Below are 23,106 nucleotides of genomic sequence, written 5' to 3'. Positions count from 1 at the left end.
GATATGGGAAGCAAAGAGGCTGGTGGGATCTCTAAGTCTAAGCGATCCGTAGTCTAAGAAGTGACTGTCAGAAGTCCAAAGACTAAGCTCTGCAGAGGTCAGGATGATACAGTTAGAGAGATGAGGAGAAATCAACAAAGACCTACAAGGAATAGCCAGAGAGGAAGAAAACCTGCAGTTTGGTGTCTTGGAAGCCAAATGAGAAAAGGATTCCAAGGCAGAGAAAGAGACGAACTGTCAAACGCTGCTAATGGGTCAATTAAGAAAGAAGTACAAAGTTCTATGTAAATAAGAGGTAGCATTTGAGTTTACAAAGTAATTTATGAAGAAAATAGGGTACTGAAACTTTACTAGAGATAGTGCAAGTGCTGGTCCCTACATCTTGATGTTATTTTCATTGTGCTGTCTCCTCTCTACACATTAATGTGAAGCGTATAATACTTAATACATTTCAAAAGCTTTCTACTTACTATTATACGTTCTTATGTAAAAGAAGAAAATAATTTTGGGTTGTTAATTTTTAACATGACGTGAGATAATGCTAAACCATTAGTTCCATTAAAATTCCTTCCTGATTCAAACATGCAGGTTAACATAAAAGACATACACTTGATTTATGTCAAGTAGCAACACAGGTAAGGTTCTGGGTACTCAGCATAAGACTCTTTAATGGAATATTATTGCTCCAAATATACCATACCAGAATTAACTGAAAATAGAAGACTACTAAATCATGGCTGACAGGGAGCTAAATACAGCAAGTTAAAATGCATTCCTAATGGTCTGTCTGGTTCTGGCTGAAACCCTTGGGTCAGTTTGGGTCATGATTAGTTTGGAATAATTCCAAATGACTCCCTAGAGTTCTACTGTTACATTCAGTGGCTTTAGGAAATCCAGAACAGGCCTCATGTCACAAAAATCATTGTATGTCCTATTAGTTTCTAGCTTCCAGTTGGAGTGATTTTTTCAAAAAGCAATTCTGATCAAGTCAATCTAATTACTTTGTTACATAAATAATCCTACAGGACTTCCTATTTTCAGGCAGAGAGCTTAACTGGCCTTATCTTTTCACAGGGTCTTGGTTCTAAAACAAGTCATGTTCCTACCTCTACCTATGCCTTAAATACTTTCTCCCCCTTTCTTTGTTCTGTTAATTCCTATTGATCTGTCAGGTAATTGTTTACTTCTTTATGGTCCTCTCTTCCAGGCCTCTCTACCAGCCTTAAAATGGAAGCTTTATGAGAGGCAAGAGGACTTGCTACAACCTCAGTATCAAGAATATTGCCTGGCACATAAGAGGCACTCAATAAATATTTGAATATACCCTCCAGAACGCAGCACAAATATTCCTTCCCTGAAAAAGCCTTCCTTGACCCTCTTATGTCAGTGATACCAATTTTATTTTCTTAAAGCACCCTTTACATTTTTTCTGGGCCCCAGAAAGATCCAGTGCTATCTTCTTCTAAAAGCAGTTTCATAATATAAACACTAGAATCTTTTAGATTTCACAAAATCATTTCTAAATCAAATCCCTCTGCTTCTTTTTCCTTTCCATAGACTGCTATTAAGTAACTCACATTCTTTCACACCTCTTTGCATTGTAGACAGAAATCTAAAAGCCAACTGTAATGTTGGGGTTGGGAGTTGATATTTAGCCTGAATCAAATGTGACTCAGGAACAGAGTAATTCAACCAAATCTACCTTGCTCTCTGTCATTTGTAACTACAAGTAGTAAGACGACAGCCATTTTCTCTTTCATGGCTAGCCTGGTAAAGAACACCTTACAGCAAAGGCATCTACAGGGGAAATAGCAAGGACTAAAAACCCTGATAAGATTATTTTAAGGCATGTTTCCCATATGTTAAATGCTTACACTGATTTTTCTCAGCACACAATCAAATTGCCCATGTACAAAGTATCAAACGTATTTCAAAGGCACAGGTAACAAGCTTCATTTACAAATACATCTCTTGCTCTTTTTTCCAAGTAATATGATAGCTTCAATGTTCTTGGGGAGTAGTGGTGAAGGCATTTACACTTCTGGCTCTTTTAGGAAAAAAACATAATTTAGCAGTAATGTTAACATTCCATGTATTATCCATTAGTAATGTCATTTAGCTCTGCTTTACCCTTTATAGTTTCGTATATATTTAAATGCCCTAGGTGAAGTTCTGTTTTAAAAGTTAGAGAACAAAATAAAAAATTAAAGAACAATGCATTTTTACTTCCAGAATTATTTCCCCATCAATCTATTTTTCAATGTTTGTGTTGCTATGTAGTGAAATGAGTATTTAATGTTGGTTTAAAAAATCCTTTGTTTTCAACATCAAAAATGGTGACTCTGCCAAATACATGTACATTTTTTTTTATTTTCATAAAAATTAGCCAAAACTTGAAAATAAGCAAAAGAGATTACTAGATAATCAGCAGTGCTGTGCTTAAATCTTTGATTACTGTCTATTCACAGGACTATTTTACAAACCTGTAAGATTAGATTTTTGTCTGGTACAGATACAAATATTTCTAATTAGTAGAAAAGATAATCCAAAACTTACTGTTTATGTTACCTGTAAGATATTAACTAATTGTGCATCTAACTCAACAATTTTATCTTTATATTCCTTTATTAAATTGCCTATAAATACCTACCTCCTCAAATTTTCATATGAAGTGGCTTCAACATCTTATGAGTTCCCTCACTAAGTAATGAGTTGAATCAAAATCACTGACACATGTTCACTTACAGTTTTATAAGTCATGATTTTACCTTTCTGAAAATTATATTTTAAGTTTTGTAAGTTCCACCTAGATGCCCAAGTAAGACCTGACTGAAGCAATTAAACTACATTAATCCTTTCACACACGTTATATAGATATTCCTTACATAATTCTGAGCTCATAATTGCTATCTCATTTATATAAATCAAACCTCAAAGTTTAGAATTTTCAGTCTAAATGGTAAACACCTTTAGAGCAGAGCTTCTGCTTTTATTCATCTTCTTATTCTTAGTATCCAGCATGATGCCAAGTATCTAAAATGTGTTCAATAAATGTTAACTGAAGCTTAGAGCATGATGCCAAGTATCTAAAATGTGTTCAATAAATGTTAACTGAAGCTTAGAGAGTATACCACAGGTTCAGTGGAGGAGAAAATCAATTTAAGGAGAAAAATCCTAGTAGTCTGTCTGCTACAACTAGTGCTACTACTAATCCTAATAGTAGTCTTTGTAATTATCTGGTCAGCTGGAGGAAGGGAGCCAAGTCCTAGAAGCTTTGAATGTGAAAACAGATCCTCCCTAGAAATGGCAGGAATCCTCATTGTACAAACCATGGGTGGCAGGTATATAACAGAATTTGAGAAAGAGTGAACCTTGAGCTCCTTAAGAGCTACAACTCTTAGCAGGCACTACAACCCTGTACATTGCAATACCACAAAGACTCAAATACCATGAAACTGGATATAATTGAAATTACTAACATCAGACATTTTCCAAAAATACAAGAATGTCTTCCATGGACTATACCTCAATTGAATAATAACAATAAATTAATAAATTAAATAGAAATTGCTTTTTTGATTCAGTTCACCTCAGAAGACCAAATTTTCTTAGATGTATTTGTTCTATAAACAGAGAATATATGAAAATTGTGGAATAAGACAACACAAACCTACAAGGCACCTGAGTTCAAGGGAAAAAAAGCACAACAAAATAATAGTCTCAATTCAATGGACTAGGATTGGATGCCAGTCCTGCCTTAATTTCCAGCCTAACCTAAAGAAATAAATATCTGTGCATGAAGGATTATTAGAGTCAAAGCTACCTAAGTAAATTGTGCACATATACTCGATTACTATTTGCTACCAGAAAGTACTAATAGATAGATACTTGCATCACAATGCCAACAATACAAGCCCACCTTAAAACTGCACTGAGATTCTGTGAGTGCAATTACTCACAAAAGGGTCAATTGTATCTAAGCATTTCCTCTTTTGCTTTCAACTCAGGCCAGTGTTCATTAACACCTATCAGCATACACGGCATTTCTCTCCCTCACCTTGTAGAATGCGCTGCCCATGGAAGTCAAGTCAATTTAATACTTTAACACCTAGTATGCCAGTGAAATAACTAACTAGCTGCCCTTAGTCACCTCCACTAAGTTCTTTACAAAGACATGGCATGGTGTTTGGCCCAAGGGAGGCAGTATCTCCTTGTATGAAGTATGAAAATGGAAAATTTGAAACTGAATGAAAAGGAAAATGTTTTGACCTGTAAAACACACTTCTTCCTTTCATTTATAGAAATTTATTGAGGATTTATTTTCCAAGTGCAGTCTTTTAAGTTAATGTTTTTTCTTTATTATTTAAAAATGTATTCTTCGTTATTCGTCATAAAAGGCAGAAGGGACTAAGTTTGCACCAATGGCAAGGGAAGCCCATGTTCAGCACCCGTTTACAGTCTTTAAAATTTGTCTTGACCTTACAAAAGGGCTTATTATGAAAATTATAGTACGATTATTACCTAAATTCGCAAAGACTGACACCATCTACAGGAGAGATGCATCCAAACTCAAAAGACGGATTTTTATAAGCTGCACCTTTTTTATCCCCTTAAAACGATTTCAAGTTCTTAATTGCAGTGAAGAAACCAAATTCATAGGGGAAATCTCTTGTAAACAGGGCAGCTTCTGCAGGAAGTGAGGAAGCACTTTAAGTTTACCTCAAGAATTGTAAAAGGAGCGGTATGGCGCACTGACACTTCACACATGACAATAACATCCACATTACAAAAAAGCACTGCCTCTTTTGTGAGTGGGCACCCTTGACAAGCAAACTGCCTAGGGGAACATCCCTAAAGAACTTAATTAAAAGTAATTGCCGAGCCTGGAAATGTGCTTTTGTTTTAGAAACTGTAAATACCAGCAAGACTTTCTCTTGCCCGAATCCAGCCTGAGGACAACAAATTGGCCAACGGCGGAAGTTGCCTGACGAAATGACTACAACATGAAATCCAGTTTTATGATCATAACAAAACCTTCCTTCCGGGGCCAGGCAAAAACTTGAGAAAACGTCCTTTTGAATGCAACAGCCAATTATGAGCGCCCCGTCACCGGCGAGAGAGCTCGGCCCGCAGGGCCGGATCACTGGGAGGCTGTGCAGCTCCAGGTTAGAACCTTAGACGGGTCCCGAGCCGGGCCCCCACCGACGCAGCCCGCGGCCGCCCCGGCACCTCCCTCGGCCCCCGCGGGCGCCCGGGCAGCAGCACTGACCTTCCGCAGGGCCGAGACTAGCAGCCCCCGCCATTTCGGACTGTTTTCTTCGCTGAAGAACTCGTACGGCTGCGGTGCCTGCTGCATGGCCCCGGCGGCAGCGCCTCTGCATCGGGGGCGGTCCGCGGGCCGAGCCGGGCCGGGCCGGTGGCCTGACAGGCAGGGCGCGGGCCGCCTTGCCTCGCCGGCCGCCGCCGCCTCCCGCCCGGGCCGCGGCTACGGCCGAGGCGGCTCGGAGGCGGCGCCGGCGGGCGAGCGGTGGCTCCGGGGCAGCTTCTTCGGCCGCGACGGCCTCGCGCGGAGTCCGCAGAGGAAGCGCAGCTGCCCGGGAGCCCAGGCGACCCCGGGCTGCGACCGAGGCGGTGGCCTTCTTTCCCCGGGGCGCTGGCCCGCTCCTCGGGAGGCTCCTCCTCCTTTGTCTGGGTTCGCAGCCCAGCAGGGGTACAGCTGGCCTCGCCCCTGCTCTGACTCCCGCTACAGCCGCGACCGGCGGAGAGCAGCGGCGGCGGCTGCGGCTGGTCTTCTCATCGCCTCATCCCCGCCCTCCCAACTTGCAACGTTGCCCGGCCCACCCGAGTCGCCTCCAAAGGCCCTGGGGACAGACCCGGCGTGCGCGTCGGGCGAGCGAGCCACCGCCGCCGCCCCTTCAGCCGCGCACTGCGCCGCGGGGCGGCCGCCGAGCTCCGGGTTCCAGCAGTCGCGGCTCGGCCCGCCCCCTCGGCCCGGCGCTCAGTATCCCAGGTCGCTCGAGCAGCCTGGGGCGGAGCATGCGCGCCGAGGAGCCGGCAGAGGCGCCAGCCCGGCGCTGGGGTGCAGAGGCGCGCGGGCCAGCACCGCGACTCTGCCTTTCCCGAGCACTTGCTGTTCTCCCGAGGACTGCCTGTTCCAGACAGACACTCCCTCCTCTTGACCTTCCCAAACAGTCCCGACTCTGGGTGACTGAGCGTCTCGAGCCCCAGGACTGCAGTAGTGGGAAACAGTATAGGGGTGTGGAAAGGGATAGACAACATTGTAACGTATTTGTGTTCTCCGTGGTTATTCTGTGTGTAGGAGATAGTAACTGTTTCACAGAGTGGTGTTCTGGGGACTGGAGGTGAGGCGTGGAAAGGCCTTAGCACACAACGGCCAGAAAAGCCCCAAGACAGTGTTAATAAGCTTTAACTTAAAGGTCCTTCACTTGCACAAACCCCTGTGTGTACACTAAATCATGTTATTTTTGTAAAACATTCCAAAGATATTTTTGAATTGTTTTCCTAATGGTGTCTCAAACTTGTAGGCATCAGGTCCCACGAAACCTGGATCTGCCCTTTTGGGGCCCAGCCATACTCATTAGCAGCCCCAAAAACATCCCCATACCTAACCTTCCCTGACCTGAAGAGGCATAGACTCTTTCTTACTAGCAAAAATTTCATCCCTCTAAAGATACTAGGCACATGAATTACAACAGATTGTTACCAGCCACCAGCAGTGAGAAAGGGAAAAGAAAAACGGTGCAAAAAAATAAGTCTGCACCATACTTCAGTTCAGGATCAGCAGTTGAGCAATTATCCTTTTCCAAAGCATGCACCATTTTGTCATTTTGGCAAAACCATAATGGCAGAGTTGAAAAGAGATACCATATTTCTAATGCAAGTATTCACTGAATCAAGAATTTCTTCTAATAAATGGTCACATCCACATTCCCACATACTCAAGATAAAAGATAGTGAAATGCTTGTATTTCTCATATTAATTTTTCAATGATGGCAAAGACTTTGGCTTATTTAGTCAATGTTTATTTTTCTCTCCTCTTCCAACTCCAGATATAAACTACTAGGATGTCAAACTACTAGACTGTGACTATATTTTCTTACGGGAGAATAAAGTTGTTGGTGGGAAGTTTCATTCTTGGTGGATATTGGAAGCCTTTTCTGGGTCCAGTCTGGCCTGAAGACATTTTTATTTAGCCAAGCTGTACTTAAAATTTTAAATTGTTAACATTTTAAAATCAAGGAATTTCATATAAAAATCTGGATTTCCAGCTCCTTTTAACAAAGATCTGGCAACAGTGGGCCCTGCTGCATTCCTGCAAGGGAATAACCAGCAGGTGGTGGGTAGTGGCTGCCTTCTTTAGAAAAGTATGCCATCCCATTTCCAGTTGGCTATACTCACCACCTGGCACTCTTCACCCTTTTATGTAACCTGCCTAGTCTCTGCAGGCATGAGTTGTGATCACTGGGGCAGGCAAACAGAAACGTGATCCACGTGCATATGGAGGATAATCCAAGAATGACACCAGTAAAGTTTTCCCAACCAAATGGGCCACCCTAGAAAAAAAATGGATTGATAACCCACCCTTTATACTAGGTTAAATTTCAGATGTGTCAAAATTTAATTGGAAAAAAAAACATAAAACATAATTATAATTTCAGAGCTCAAAAGACCTTTCTACTATGATATAAAATCTAGATTGATAAATTCTATTGTTAAAAAGGGATGAAAAAAAACACAAGCTAAGCAAAAAGGCAATGACAAAATGATAAAAATATTTGCAACTCATTTCAAGAGTTAATTTCTCTAATACCCAATATCTAAAAGAGTTCCTACAAATTAAAAAGACTAAAACTCAATGAGAAAAAAAAAGGATAAAGGATCTGAAAAGATAGTTCATGGAAAAGGGAATGTAAATGCCTCTTAAACAGTAAAGATGTTCAACTTTACTCATATTACAAAAAGTGCAAATTTAAATTATATTTTTCACCTATAAGGATATCAAAGATATCATTTTTCACCTTTTAGGATAGCAAAAATCAAGTTTGATTATACACTATGATACAGTATAGGGAAACTGGTACTCTATCTAGTATTAGTGAGAATGTAAATTGATTAACCTCCATCAAGGCAACTTGAAAATATCACAATTTCGATCCAACCAGCAAATTCTAGGAATATGTCTTGTAGGTATATTTGCTCTTATGTGAAATGACTTAGCAAAGGTTATTCACTGCAGTATTGTTACAGCAAAAACAAAACAAAAAACACTCTGGAAATAAACAATTTAAATACTCATCATTAAGAATAAGGGAGTACATCAACAGATAACTTTAAATCCAGAGGATGGAAACTATAAAGTCATTTAAAGAGTACCAGGCTACTTGAACATTCTCTAATATACATTGCAAATTGAAAAGAACAAGATGTATGATATAATATGAAGAGTATTCTATTACTTGTTTTAAAAAGAATGTAGGCCATTATTTGCCATATATAAATACAATCTCTCTGTAAGACCGCCTAAGACATTGACAATTTTTGTTGCCTCAAGAATGAGAACTGGGTGGATGGAGGGATGACTTTTCACTGTGTACCTTTTTGTAGCTTTTGAATTTCCAACCATATGAATATTATACTTATTCAAAACACTGATTAAAAGTCATTTTTAATGAAAAATTTCCAACCTCATTATAAACACTTGCTTCAAGTGTTAAAAAATGCAAATATTAAACAAACTGATACTGTAAGAGGGCCTATATATATATAAAAGCTCAATAATAAATCTGAGAATATGCTGTATTAATAATTTAACACAGTAATTTTATTTTTTGGACTTTAGAATAGCTTGTAAGAGATAACTTGAATGATCTGAGCACATCTCAAAATTTAAAAGGCAGTTAAAATTTTACCACTAATACTCTCCCACTGGAAAACATTTCAAGAGGCTTATTTAACATTCCTCCCATTTATCCTCTCCTACTTCCTCAATTTATTTCAAGCTACAAGGGCTGCCAGTCAGTAGCAAACCAAAGCAATGCCACAGGAAACAATAAATGTCATTGTCACTCACTTTCATGATTTGTTGTTGTAGCTAACTTTGGTCCTCCTAACAGTCCACCTGCTGAAAGGAAGTTGAAGCAGAAAGCACTCCACAGATTTTTATCAAATTTCTTTGATTCTTATCAAAGAAAAAAATGATATCTTTCATATCCTAAAACCCTTATGGGAGGTTCATGTCCAAAACCCTAACCCCCTGGTAAGAGACAGTATGTCAAAATGTCTTCCTAAGAGAAACTAGAATTTTGTATGAAATTCTAAAAGATCATTTATTGGATCCTCCTCCCTTCAAAAAAGCACTGTGTATGTATATGTTATATGCATTTTGACATGGAACAGAAATAATGTTTCCTGGTGCTTTGGGATATGAAGATGACAAGGAGGTGAGCCAGATATTGCCACCACTACCAGACGGAAAGCCATTTTTGTAAGTGGGGAAGTGCTCCACTTTTTACCCCAAATATGAACTACTCTACCTCATTTTTGTGTTATACACACACAGATACAGAAGGGCTTTTTTTTTTATGATTGGGTCCTACTTAAAGCTATGATAGTTCATGTTTTACACAAAAAAATTTGAGTCAGTTTTTATGAAACTAGAAATTATATTCACAACACCAAGGGTCATTAAAATATTTTTAATTATTAATACACATTTTCTTCTCTCAGAAATACACAAAATGTTTAAATATTATATCATTACACAACAAAACCCTACTGATATAAAATGTTTTACACACAGAATAGCTTACACATTCAAAACACTTACAGTAACTTTTTTCACTTATATTTTTGGAGGTATAGTACAGACCCAAACGAAATGAACTTTGCTTTAATTAGGACAGTTATATTTGTAATTTCAGTCTTTCACAGCTTTGTGTATATGTAATCTTACTGTTGACAAAATAGAGAATTGTAACATTTTCCGTCTCTTAATAGTCTTGTAATGATCTTGTGTGTCACATTATCTTGGAGGAATTAGTTGTTATAAAGAACCATTAGGGCTTGTTTCTTCTGTGAATGGTTTCTAAATGCTTTCAATATGCTCATCCCAAATGTCAAATAATTGCCTAATCTATTTACCTGGGATGTGCTACTTCTTGAACATGAGCTGATGATGTGTAGCCTTCCAAATTAATGGATGAGGTAGCTCAAACAGTGTAATCACTGAGGCTTGAAGTGAAAAGAAAGAAAACAGAAAGGATTTTCCAGTCAACCAAAATGCATATCCTTCTTATTCATCCATTACACATCTTTGGAGAGATAAGAGGAAAGAAAAAATGGAAAGGGGGAGATTAATCCTGAGATAGTGTTATGAGGGAATGGATGACAATACCTCACCTAAATGGTGGTTCTACAACAAAAGTTTCCCCAATCAGTAGGCTGCCATAGTCTCATTTATATTTCTATTTTCCAACTATCTGAACTGCAAGAATAATTTCAACAGATATTACACACATATACAGTATATACAGTATGGCACTGGGCAACAATTTAAAATACTCATGAAGTACACATGAACATAAGGCACTTCTGCGGTTTACGAAAGTGAATGCCTTGAAGTTAGGTATTTCCTACAAAAGAAATATTATAATAGTTCACAGGATCCCTGAAAAACCAAGTGGGCATGAATCATTAGTGATCTTGGCCAACATCTGAGAACCTTGGTGTGACTGAAGAACAGAGATATAAGGTATTTATGATTTTTTAAACTGCATATTAGTGGCAGGATTCTAAAACTGCTCTCATAAAAACCTATCAGTTTGAAGTTCTTTCAGTTTCCCAACCACAGAAGACTGAAAAGTTGGCAACAACCACTCATACCGTATGTACTATTTGGATTTAGTGGTGATACCACACCACATCAGTTACAAAGACACTGGGAATAATAAAGGCTTTGCATTTCTTTTGCAAAGCTATTTCCTACAAATATTATATAGCTAATTTAGAACCTTATGCCAACTACTTAAAAATGTGAAATGTCTTGGACTTTCTTTAAGTCAAGAATTTAAAATTCTCACATACAAATATAGTTGCTCTAAGTAATGAGATATTTTCTATGACTCTTTAAAATTAAAAGGAAGTTTGCAATCTACAATATACTGTATTTTCTTGTCTAGGAGAGACAAAAAAGCTTAGATATCATAAAACCAAAAAGTTAAGAGAATAACCAATTCTTTATACTATCATATCCAGAAATTTTTTAAAAGCCAGGTCTCTAGATCATGGTTGATAAGGACAGATTATTAACAAACTCAGGGATTCAAGACAGATACAACTTTACTTTGTCTCTTCATTCAGAAAGTAAAAGAACATGGACTCTAAAAAATTATTTCTATGTTCATCATTTTAACAATTCAGTGGTTATCTAAATGGGACACCTAAAATTGAGATTTTCAAATCATTTTTCTTAAAATTAAAGGAAGTAATTAGTACATTCTTGTTGCTGAATGTGGAGATTAAAATGCATACCTATCTCCTTTCATTATTTATAATTTAAATCTTTGTTGGACTTCATCTGCAATCATTCCAGAAATTGCAAGGCAAGAAGTGGCAGCAGGGGAAGGTGCATTTCTCACATGAAGAATGCGATTCCCAATATCCCCAACTCCTCCATCAAAAACAAAATCTTCCACCAGATTCCCCTCTCTGTCCAGCGCTTGAGCTCTTACTCCAGCTGGACCTCTGCAAAAGCAAGTGTGGTAGTCAACTAACTGGAACAGATAAGACACTCTATAAGTCAGTGGTTTCAAAGTATTCTTAAAGCAATAGAGTCTTTCTTCTTCTAAATTAACAATTATGTGGAAACCCAACGGGTCTGTATTTAGCCAAAGGCTCTCAGTTATAACATGTTAAACTTATATCCTTAGCCTGGAGCATAATACTTGACACAACTGTGTCAATAAATACTTGTCAAATGAACACACAAATGGACAAGTTACTTATAAATATCTATTCTTTCTAAAAGTAGAGGATAAAGCCACATTTAATTAGAATAAATGCATTTTTATTTAAATTTGTAGAATGAATTTATTTTAAAAAATCAGTGGAATTAATAAAGCTTTTCTGACTAATATAAAACAATAAAAGCAGGAGATACATGCCAGTCATATTCTCATATCCACTATAGAATTCTATCTACTTTTGCACTCTGTTTTGATTGTACACTATTAAAATTTATGGAGAAAAATATTTGCCAATGGCAACAAGTTCTTGTTCTGTAGTTTGCTTTTATTTTTAACAGTTTAGTCTCCACTGTCAGGATAACTTTTTTTTGTAATTGAAGTATCATTAATATACAATATTATATTGATTTCAAGTATACAACACAGTGATTCAACAGTGACATACATTACTGAATCCTCATCCTAAGTAGTGCAGTTACTCTCTGTCAGAAAGATATTTTGGAAGTACTGACTGTATTTTCCATCCCTGTGCCCACCTTATAAATGAGAAGGATAACTTTCAATTAATAAAACAGAGATGACAGGAAAAGCACAAAAATTAATTAACTTGGCATGTTAATACAGTAAGGACCTTTACTACTTATAGTTCTGTTTTATAACAGAAGCTCACAAATTAGGTCTTTGTCTTAGTTTTTAAAATAAGATGAAATTTGATGAAATTTAAAAACAGATGAAATTTGAAAAAAACATTTTTGGAATTCAGAAGTACCTCCTTTGTAACTGTTCAAGAAAACTCAGTTTGAAAAGAGCTGCCTACACACACCACCAAAACTCAAGAAATAAGGCAATGATACTAAACATTTTTATTGATTTGGACCAATACAGATAAGCACTTGAAGATACAAAGAAAATATACTGTCCTCTAAGACTTTAGCCTGGCTGAGGAGAGATAATGATAAGAGCTATTATTTACTAAGTGCTTCCTCTGTACTAGGATTTCCAATTCTTAGGCTGATACAGCTTATATTTAATAGCAAAGAAACACAGAGAGATTAAGTAACTTGCCGGATGTTACACAGCTTTACTGTTCATTTGTAAAGACGTAAATAAGAAGTGAAAGCTTCTTTAACAAAGGTAAGTTATCTGCCCCAAAGAAGCTTCAGGGAATCTGCACAGACTTTTGAGCTATAAAAATTTCCAAGTATGAATTAGGTACAACACTTACAACACAACAAAGATGGAATGGACTGAAACTGAAATTTCTTTGGGTACATATCAGTGTATCAGCCGATGTGGTCCATTTTGGTACATGATGTATTTGTAGCTTACCTTCTACACTCATCAAAGCAGCATTCCTCCCACTTTTCTTGAACAATGCTGCTGTTGCTATTGAGAGCATCTCTCTTGAGTTTTCCCGTTCCTCTTATCTGGTAGAAGGCCAACATGTAGGAGACATACAGTGGCATAACTAGCCACTGATGCTGTGTTCAAAGTAACTTCCTCTCTACCCAGGTTTAATTAGCACATCCCCCACCTTCCTCCTTCTACAAACAGAAGCTAATACTGATTAACTAGTTACGAATATGTCTATACTTAATTCTCTTACAAACACCAACTATGTTCTCAATGTCCTCTATGCTCCTGCACAAGTATTCAAAACCTATAATTCAAACTTTAAGAAAGTTTTTCACAATATACAATATTGATTTTTTTCTAAGGATATCACTTTAGTTCAAACTAAAGTAATTATTTAACATGAAATATTTAAATTACCAAATTCTTTATGTTCCCTATTCAGCACTCAATGCAACTTCAGGGTTTTTCTTTGCATGTTTACATATAGGCATTCCCCTTAAGAATACCTCAGCTTGAGATGAGTATTATCATTTATAATTTGAAATTTCAGGTAAGATAAACCATAAATGTCTTGAGGACCACGACAGCATCTTTGTGCAACACCAGTAATTCACCCCTATGTCTAGATTTGTGCCTTGTACATAGTAAGTATTTGGTACGGCTAGAAACTTCTCATTTTTAACTTCTAATTCTTTAAAATTCTATTGTAATAGCTGAAATAATAAACAATTCAGCAAACTTACTATTTGTGAATTCAGCTACATTTAATTGTTTAGTGCCATCTGTAGTCATGTATTTTGCTATATTTGTAGCTAAACTTAGTGGGAATATATATCCTAGACCTTCACTATGTCCACAAACAGGTGAGTATATAAGCAATGGCATTCATTCAACTGAGAAAGCTGTATTCATTGCTCTATTGTTCTGTGCCAGGCATTATCCTTTGTGCTGGAAAACATCTACTAAACGCTACAACTGACCTCCTTGGCCAATTCCAAATAGGGCAGTTTAGTATTTCATAAAACTCATCAGGGGATCTACTGTTAATCTAAAAATAGAGGCTCATATGAGCATATTTAAACTGGAAGTGCTGGTATGGGGAAAGTAAGCCACTCCATCTTAATTTCCAAAGATGAAGAAGGGGTCTATTTGTTACAAATCTTCAACCTAACTGGATTGTGACAATAGAACATGGTTTTCTCTACCCAGTTTTCAAATTCTGCTGATAATCTGATTTAGGGCTTAGAACATTTTGAACCTTTGTAAAATCTTTTGTGAGAGCTTGAATAATACATGCATGTTCTATACATCCATTAAATCAAGTGTTTTAATTGTACTATTCAAATCTAATATTTAATGTTTGATCTATTTTCTAGCAACGGACATATCTTAAAAATCATCCACCACAATTGTGATTGCCTTCATCCTGCAGTTATGTCAGTTTCTGCTTTCTGTATTTCATAGCTCTGTTATAATATGCAGAAGTTTTTGTGACTCTTAATCTCTAATAATTTTTGCCTTAAAGTGCATTTTATCTGAAATGAAGCCCCAAACTCACCTTTCTTCTAATAACCATTTGTCTATCACACAGATGGATTTTTAAAATCCAACCTGACAACCACTGTCTTAACAATTAAGTACATTTACATACGTTGTAATCACGATATTTTTTATTTCTACCATGTTTTCTATGCTATTAAACCTGATTTTTCTGGGGTTTTCCCATCTCATTTCTTGACCTACTGGGTTTGCTAGTCTTTTTTCCTTCTCTATTGGTTTAGAAATTATATAATCTAATTCCATTCTTTTATTTCACTTGTTTATTCATATGGGACCCATTATGCATACTGAATTTTATGGCTTTTTATCAATTCTAGGAAATTCTCAAATACTCCTCTCCAATACTGTCTCTTCTTAATTTCTCTAGAACTCCTATTAGACATAGGCTGGAATCTTCTTGTTTTCTTCTCCATGTTTTTAAATTTCCACATGATGCATCTTTATCTTGTAACACTGTTCTTTAAAATCTTCAGATTTATCCTCCAAATTACTCATTTTCTTTTTAAGTAGGTCTAACCAGCAGTCAACCTAGTCATTTGAATTTTAAAATCTAAGAACTATATTTTTCATTCCTAGAAATTCTAATTAGTTGGTTTCCAAATTTGCCTAGTCTTTTTTTGTCTCATTCTTTTCTGATATTTTCCATTCCCTTTTATTTTTAATTCATTGGGTTATTTTACAATTTCTAATTTTACTATTACCCAAAGTTATTAGGGGTCCAAATCAAGTATTAATTCTCCTTACTCTTATTATGGTGCTTTGTGACTTTTGACTGTGAATTCCTACTCAGCAGGGCATTATCTTCGGGAACACTGAAAGGGTGGGGTTGAGGCTATGTCCCTCTACAGGGGTTTTACATTTGTTTCTGTCAGGAGCTCCAGGGGTATTACCATCCTGAGAGCACTTTGTTTTTAATGGAAAATTTTTAACATGTACACAAGTAAAGTGAGCAGTACAATGAACTGCCATATATATGTATTTAGGGTCAACAATAATCAACACACAGCCAGTCTTGGTCATCTGTATCTCCATCTACTGTCCACATCTCCCCACTAGATTACTTTAGAGCAAACCCCAGATGGCATATAATTTCCCTTCAATGTATATTTCTTTTAAAGGATTCTTAAAAATAATAACAACACGTAATAATTGCTTAGTATCAACAATACTAAGTCTGTGGTCAAATTACCCTGATTTTTACTCTCTCTAATTTGCTTAGAGTGCAAGAGAAAGGGAGAAATGGTTAGTTTGAAGTAGGATCCAAACAAGTCTGGATCTACTTTTTAAGTTAATTTCTCAGCTTAAGGTTGCTAGATCAAGGTAGTGGCATAAATTCAAACACCAAGCACTTGTGAAAGTGGGCCCAGGGTTCTACATTTTTAGGACAGACAGAATTCTTTAACATTTCTAGCACCAAGGGTAATTTTTTTTTCTAGACTTCTTTCTCACTGAAGATGTAGTGCTTCAAAAGTCCCTACCTTTATATAGGGGTGTCAGTTCCAACTTTTTACCTTTTACAGACCCAAGGTCTCCTTTCTACCACTTGAGTGGCAGTTAAAATACAGCTTCCTAAAATTTTATATCTTGTTTTATGTGGTGGACACATGTTTATACAATTACCAAAGTTCACTGAGCACTTATGACCTGCACATTATTATATGTAAATCAGTTAAAAATAAAAACACCAATTAAAAATAAAACTCAATTGTATTTATAACAAAACCAGCAAATCCTTGCTACCCCTCCAGGATAGCATCAGTGCCAAATCCTCTTAATACCTGGGTTTTCACTTTCCTCCTTATTTTTGCTTCTTGGATGTCTTTTACTTTCTTACACTCTCAGCTCTATATATTTCAAAAGATTTTTATTATATTTTCTATAGACAGTATTTTTTTTTTAGATAATTATTTTTATTGAAGGGTAGTTGACATTAGTTTCAGGTGTAAGACACAGTGATTGAACATTTATATACATGATAATTCTAGGTACCAGCTATCACCATACCAAGTTGTTACAATATTTTGACTATATTCCTTATGCTATACATTACATCCCGGTTATACTTATTTATTTTACAATTGGAAGTGTGTGTGTATGTGTGTGTGTATATATATATATATATTGTGTGTGAGGGCATCTCTCATTTTTATTGATCAAATGGTTGTTAACAACAATAAAATTCTGTATAGGAGGGTCAATGCTCAATGCACAATCCTTAATCCACCCCATATAGACAGTATTTTGTAGTGTGAGGGTTACCAAATTATCTAGACTAGTGGTTTTCAACCAAGGGAGATATTTGCCCCCTAGAGGACATTTGACAATGTCTGGAGGCATTCTTGGTTATCTTAACTAGGGGAGTACTACTGGCTTCTGGTTGGCATGGGCCAGGGGTGCTGCTAAGTACCCTGCAATGAACGGGATAGTCTCCCACAACAAAACATTACTTGACCCTAAATTTCAATAATGCCAATATTGAGATAACTGATCTAGATCACTTTTATTGTAGGAATGTTTGGCGTTCACCTTTGCATTTCACAGTGACATAGTGTAGTCTTTAGCTATCATTCATGATGAAACCATCTTGCCTGAAAATTTATTCTAGAATTCTACAAAAATGAAATTTTTCAGAATGAACTGTAGGAAAAAAGAGGTGATCTTGACATATATGTCTTCAACTTTTACACCCTTTTAATGTTAACAGACACCCACTACTGCTAGATTACCATGTCAAAATTAATCACAGAAAAAATTAAAGGGATTTTAGTAAATTAAGAACCTTAGAGATGATCATTTAACAATGAGAAGTTCGTACTCCTAATGCATATATTTAAAAGATTATAACTTTACATTCCAATCTTGTCACTAGCAAGTTAGGCCCAAAATGTTCTGGCTAGGCAATGAGGAGTCAAGCTGAATGCCCTTTGGTGGTTACTACAATTTAAAGATACCATCCGGAGCTAAACATCTAACTGAAAGTGCTGCTTCGGTCCTCTTTTACTATCTAAAACTGCTTAATGCTTCTGTTTCAGTTTAATGATAGAGCACTTATGGTTTTACTATACAGGACTTGCTCTTCAAAATGAGGGAAAGTCTATTTAACTTAATTATTATTATCACTTAATATTTCAGGCATATAACAGAGTACAGAGGACAACATAATGGACACTTATTTTCTTGCCAAACAGCTTAAGAAATAAAGCATGATAGATATCACAGAAGCCCCCTGTGGAATTCTCTAGATACTATTCCCTTTTCTCACAGAGATAACCACTTTCCTGAATTAAATTTCTTCATTTCCATGCTTATTACATGTGCAATCCATAAACAATATATGGTATTAAGTTTATATAAATGGTATAAAACATATCTTCTACAACTTCCTTTTTGTTACTGATTATTTCCTTCCCTTAATAGCTATAGGAATCAAGGGAAGGAGTAAATGGAATTGCTGACTATGTTCACCTTCTCTATCTCCATTATCCGTGATGGGGTTGAATTTATCACCAAATGCACTGGCCTACAGTGCTGTATGCCCTTTCTTCTACATGATAATGAAACTGATAACTGAAATTCACGCCCTTACACCCGCAGACAGGAGTATTCACCAAAATCCACAAGCCCATAGTCTAGTTCTATCATATAAAATCTACTGGTCTAATGAGTTTTCCTCAGGTTCTAGGAAAGGGTGGTGATTATGGGTAGTTAATTCACTGCAACTCTTCACACACAGAATTCACTATGTCCACCTATTGTGTTTTCCAAGGAATATTAATAGCAGTAATAGACACCAGATTTAACCAATCTATTTTCAGATATAAAACATAACAAGTCTACTAAAGCAGACCACTGAAAGCATAAAAGCCTTTATTTATATGTGAGTAAAAGAAAATAAAGCCTAGATATTTTTATCCCTTCCATTCTAGAAGGTGAATAGAGGGGTAAGGGAGAGAGTATAAAAACATTAACTGGGTTTTAATAGTTCTTCTAAGGATTCAAAGAGGCTGGCCTGATAATGATACATTAGAGTCAGATTTAGGCCAGTCCACTCCCCTAAGGGAGACAGCTGACATGATTATTGCTCTCTTCTTGGACATAGAATCAAGCCTGCTGACATTTTATACCAGGCAAGCTGAGCAGCTGTTACTGAGCAGATAGACACTTAGTGCCCTAGAGACTCATGGAGGGAGAGATTCATGGAAGTTGAGTACCTCTAAGTACACTGCTGATTAGGCCTAACAAATGGCTTGTTCAGAGAGGAAGGTGAATAAGAAATATCACCAAAGAAAAGAGAAAATAGGCTTGGGTGGTATTTAGGACAATCTACGGATCAAGTTCAGAAAGCCTTGTACGTGTAAAAGAAAAAAAAATTTAAGTTGTCCTTCTTTTGCCCCACATCTCTGCAGCAAGGACTTAGAGTCGTACCACACTACTTCCCACTTCTGTCTCTCAAGTAGACTCCGAGTGGAGTTGGACCCAAGAAAAAAGCAAAAAAGGTAGAGAGGAAGCAAGGTAAGATACCAGGTATAGGAGTGTGTTTCTAAAAGGTTGTAGGATTAATCAAAATATAAAGTTTTATGTATTTATTACCTAATTAGTTAAACATAGTGATCAATGATCTTATGTACAATTAAAGTCAGAAGGCTTTGGAATCACAAGAGTAAATGGCCAAGGAGATTAAAAATTACAGGCAAGATGTTTTTATCATGAGTTTTATCACAAAGGCAAACGTGGCCCCACAATACAGCTGCAACGGAGACTGCAGTGTAATGCCATAAGGTAGTCTAGGTAACTATACATGGACCTAGCTCAGGCACTAAGGGCCATGATGCCGCAGTGCCTAATACATGCACTGCAAAGGGAACTCAGCAACTTCTTGTGCAAAAGAGAGCACACACAGACTCGGTGAACACGCTCACTGCCTCTGGAAGTGTGCTTCCAAATCACCATGTCAGAACCACCTCCCATGTTCACCTAGGCCATGACTATATTTTATCCTTATGGCTTTTCCTTACCTAAGTATATCACTGATAGTAATTTCAGGGATAAACTTTTGAAGGTGCTTCACTGTTGCACTGAGGAAACAGGCTTTATACATTTCATTAACACCATAGGAGAAATTCTGGAACACCAGTTTAATCAAGCCACTGAAAGTAAAGCAAAGACAATATTTATGAGAGAAAGGAATTCTTTATTACTATAAAACACATTTACAGTTATTAGGGTTTTTTTTGGGGGGGTTGTGTTTTTTTTTTGTGTTTTTTTTTTTTGGTGGTGGAGTGGCACCACAGAAATCTGAGCAAAGTCAGGAAAACCACACAATAAAGGAAAACCAACTTTTGGGCAATACAGGAAGGAAACTTCATCAAAGGAAAACCTCCCAAACTCCAAATGTAAAGAAACACCTTCCAAACTCAAATTCCCAGGGAATGCTGGTTTCAAACTGGGATCCTAGAAAGCCTGCCAACAGCAATTGTTAACATGCTTTCAGAACACAACTAAAAGGTATTAACAGATCTTTAAACCAGGGCATAAAACAAGTAGGACATTTACCTTATTTTTCTTTAGTCAGCCAGAGGTGAGATACTCTAGTAGTGATTCTTAAGTGAGACTCTGCAGAGCCTATATACATATGTATTTTTACAAGCACACAAGCTGGGAAGCCCCATTCTAAAACTTCTGTTTTAGAATTTGTGGAGGGTGAAACTCAAGTATAGATTAAAAAGCTTTCTAGTAATTTTGATGTGAAACCCTCTAGAAAGCAATACTGCTAAAAGGACCAAATCACCTCATTGAATTGTTTCTTAAAACAGTAAAGAATCTGTGATCCAGGTCAAAGCTATGTGTTTTTAGTTTTTCACAAAAGGAAACAACTTTGAGTATCAGGAATTTTTCTAGTGGTTTTCGAAATGATGGTGACTGGCTTGAATGATCTTATCACAGTAAGTCATAAAAGGATTTTGCTGGAAACTTTTTTTTCAGACTCAATTAGGAGGTTAGCAAAACAAGATTGAAATTGTCAGATATGCTCTTGGTCTTGGCATTTTTAACTAAGACATCACCCTGGCTCAGTAGAATTTTCTTGAAGTAGTTAAAACATTATGCTTACTCTACAATGCTCTTAATTTGGAACAGTAAAAAAATCAATATACCAATCACAAATATGAGGATTTACCCATGATCAGAATGTTTAAAAAAAAATTTTCTCACATCAAAAATATAAGCACATAAAATCATTTTTTAAGTAAATCAGGTTACCTCTTGATAATTATATCCATAACATCTGTGGTACTGAAGTCAAAGGGTCTGTAGCCCTCTCTTTTAAAGGCAAGAACTGCATTGGGCCCTAGCCAAATACTGCCATCCATCCTTGGTGTGAAGTGAACTCCTAGGAAAGGAAACCTGCTATCTGGGACCTATGGATTTAATACAGCAAATAACTATTAGCCCTATTTTGTACTGCATTTTATTATGCCTGCAAATATTCAACTGATAGTATAAAACATTTTATTCCCATATATTTCTTCTGTATTACTTTTGATCTGTACAGAGATATACTTTTCTTTGTACATGCTTCTGCCTAGAAATGCCACACAGGAAACAATGATGCTATTGACATTAGCACACATTGCCCCATCTATTCCTCTTTCTGGGTAAAGAAAAAATAAAAAGAACTTTCCTACTTTAGGTTATTCTCTGCCGCCACCCCACCCCTGCCCCCAACTAGGGATGTATGTGGTTGGCAAGTAAAATCACTTTCATGGCACAGGCTTTTGTAAAGTGGTAATGTATCAGGTTGAAGCAGATGAAAAGGACATTCTGGTAATGTCAAAAACATTAAATAGCTGAATACTGGCACTTTCATCTGGCTCAGCCTAGTAGTTCTAGACAGAAGAATGAACATTTCATTTAAACAGCTCTGTCTTCTACACCAAGAAACTACAGAGCGGCCACATCCCTTTTCTGCACCTATAGATAGTGAACTGAGAAAGAAGGAGGGGAAAGTGTCTACACATGCTTAAGGGAAAGCTCTCTTCTGAGTGCTCCTTCCACCAAAGACGAGGAAGAATCTGGTTCTTTCTTGATAACCCTTCCCATGGTACATGCATGCTTTCTGGAGCCATGTACTTGTGGGCAATTCATTATAATAACTATGATACCAGAATAAAGATTTAGGGATTTAACCACAAAAGAAATAGGTAAAATGCTTGTACAAAAAGCTCTTCAAAGTATCTCTTACTTCTGACCCAGGTAAAAGTTTTTGTTTTATTCCATTTTTGCCCATAACCATCTTGAGAAAGGTAAGAAGGCCTACCGGATAAATATTTCCTTTTACAAGATAGCTTTTTTCCGGCTTCAAGAGCAGGTAATCTCCCCGGAATGGTACAATTCGAGGATCGGGATTACAGCCACTCAACTCTGAAATGCGGTCTGAGTAAAGTCCCGCACATGTCACAACGTACTGACACTGAACTTCCTCTCCCTAATACAAAAGAAAAGAACAGTGGTTTGTAGGAAATAGACAGGAGAATAGGTCAGGGGTGGGGAGAATCGGGTGATAAAAAAGACAGTAAGGGTACAGAAATGAAATTTTTTCTTTTTATTCCTTTTAAAGAGGAAATTAAATACAATTATTAGCAAAGTAAGTTCCTCAGCATTTAGGTAGCAGCTAGAAACAGGGTAGCAGCATGCAAGAGAATGTCACCTTAAATTTTGTACTTTAATTTATAGATACAACAGTTGACCTAGTGAGGACACTTACCAAGCTACACACGCACACACACACACACATACTGCTATTTTAGTAGACCTAGCATGGAACTTCTTAACTGTTTGTTGCAATAAGAAACAAACTTCCTTTATATGGTCCACACCAATTTGGCAACCTCTTTATTTTGGACAGCTTCTCCTATTTTATCTATGAATAACTACCCTGTTACTTTCAGGTTGCTTCACACTCAATAACCTTACTCAGTTCCAACTGTAACCTATTCACTGACCAATTTCTCCTTCCCAATCGATACCTACTTTGCAAACTGAGGCTACTTTCAAAACCTCATTCATTCAATCCACATTTACTGAGAACACACACTATAGTCAAAGTTTACTTTAATGACTAAGAGACTGATAATCTTAAAGGGCTGTTGTATTTTCCCATAAATTTTGTGATTATCATCTGCATATTTTTAGCCTTACCCTGTCAGA

General features: G+C 37.0%; 2 protein-coding genes across 9 annotated transcripts in view; both read right to left on the bottom strand.

Annotated features, from left to right (window-relative positions):
• Positions 1 to 5,505, bottom strand: part of SOS2 (SOS Ras/Rho guanine nucleotide exchange factor 2) — an 87,581-nt gene extending 82,076 nt beyond the window's left edge. For both annotated transcript variants that reach the window (XM_037016318.2, XM_073211280.1), the window contains exon 1: positions 5,270 to 5,505. In XM_037016318.2, coding sequence (XP_036872213.1) covers positions 5,270 to 5,356 — 87 coding nt within the window. In that variant the 5' untranslated portion in view covers positions 5,357 to 5,505. The remainder of the gene's footprint in view (positions 1 to 5,269) is intronic.
• A 4,197-nt stretch (positions 5,506 to 9,702) lies between these two features.
• L2HGDH (L-2-hydroxyglutarate dehydrogenase) overlaps positions 9,703 to 23,106 on the bottom strand; it is a 42,360-nt gene continuing 28,956 nt past the window's right edge. For 4 of the 7 annotated variants that reach the window (XM_073211282.1, XM_037015962.2, XM_037015963.2 and 1 more), the window contains 4 exons: positions 22,217 to 22,384; positions 21,160 to 21,317; positions 19,917 to 20,048; positions 9,703 to 11,764 (listed from right to left, as the gene is read on the bottom strand). In XM_073211282.1, the coding sequence (XP_073067383.1) occupies positions 11,569 to 11,764; positions 19,917 to 20,048; positions 21,160 to 21,317; positions 22,217 to 22,384 (654 nt within the window). In that variant the 3' untranslated portion in view covers positions 9,703 to 11,568. The remainder of the gene's footprint in view (positions 11,765 to 19,916; positions 20,049 to 21,159; positions 21,318 to 22,216; positions 22,385 to 23,106) is intronic. The other 3 variants (XM_037015961.2, XM_073211281.1, XM_037015964.2) reach the window with 3 other exon arrangements.

This window comes from Manis javanica, chromosome 8, assembly GCF_040802235.1.
Source record: "Manis javanica isolate MJ-LG chromosome 8, MJ_LKY, whole genome shotgun sequence".
NCBI lineage: Eukaryota > Metazoa > Chordata > Mammalia > Pholidota > Manidae > Manis > Manis javanica.
The sequence above is the reverse complement of the archived record's forward strand: the minus strand, read 5'-3'. Positions and strand labels throughout refer to the sequence as shown.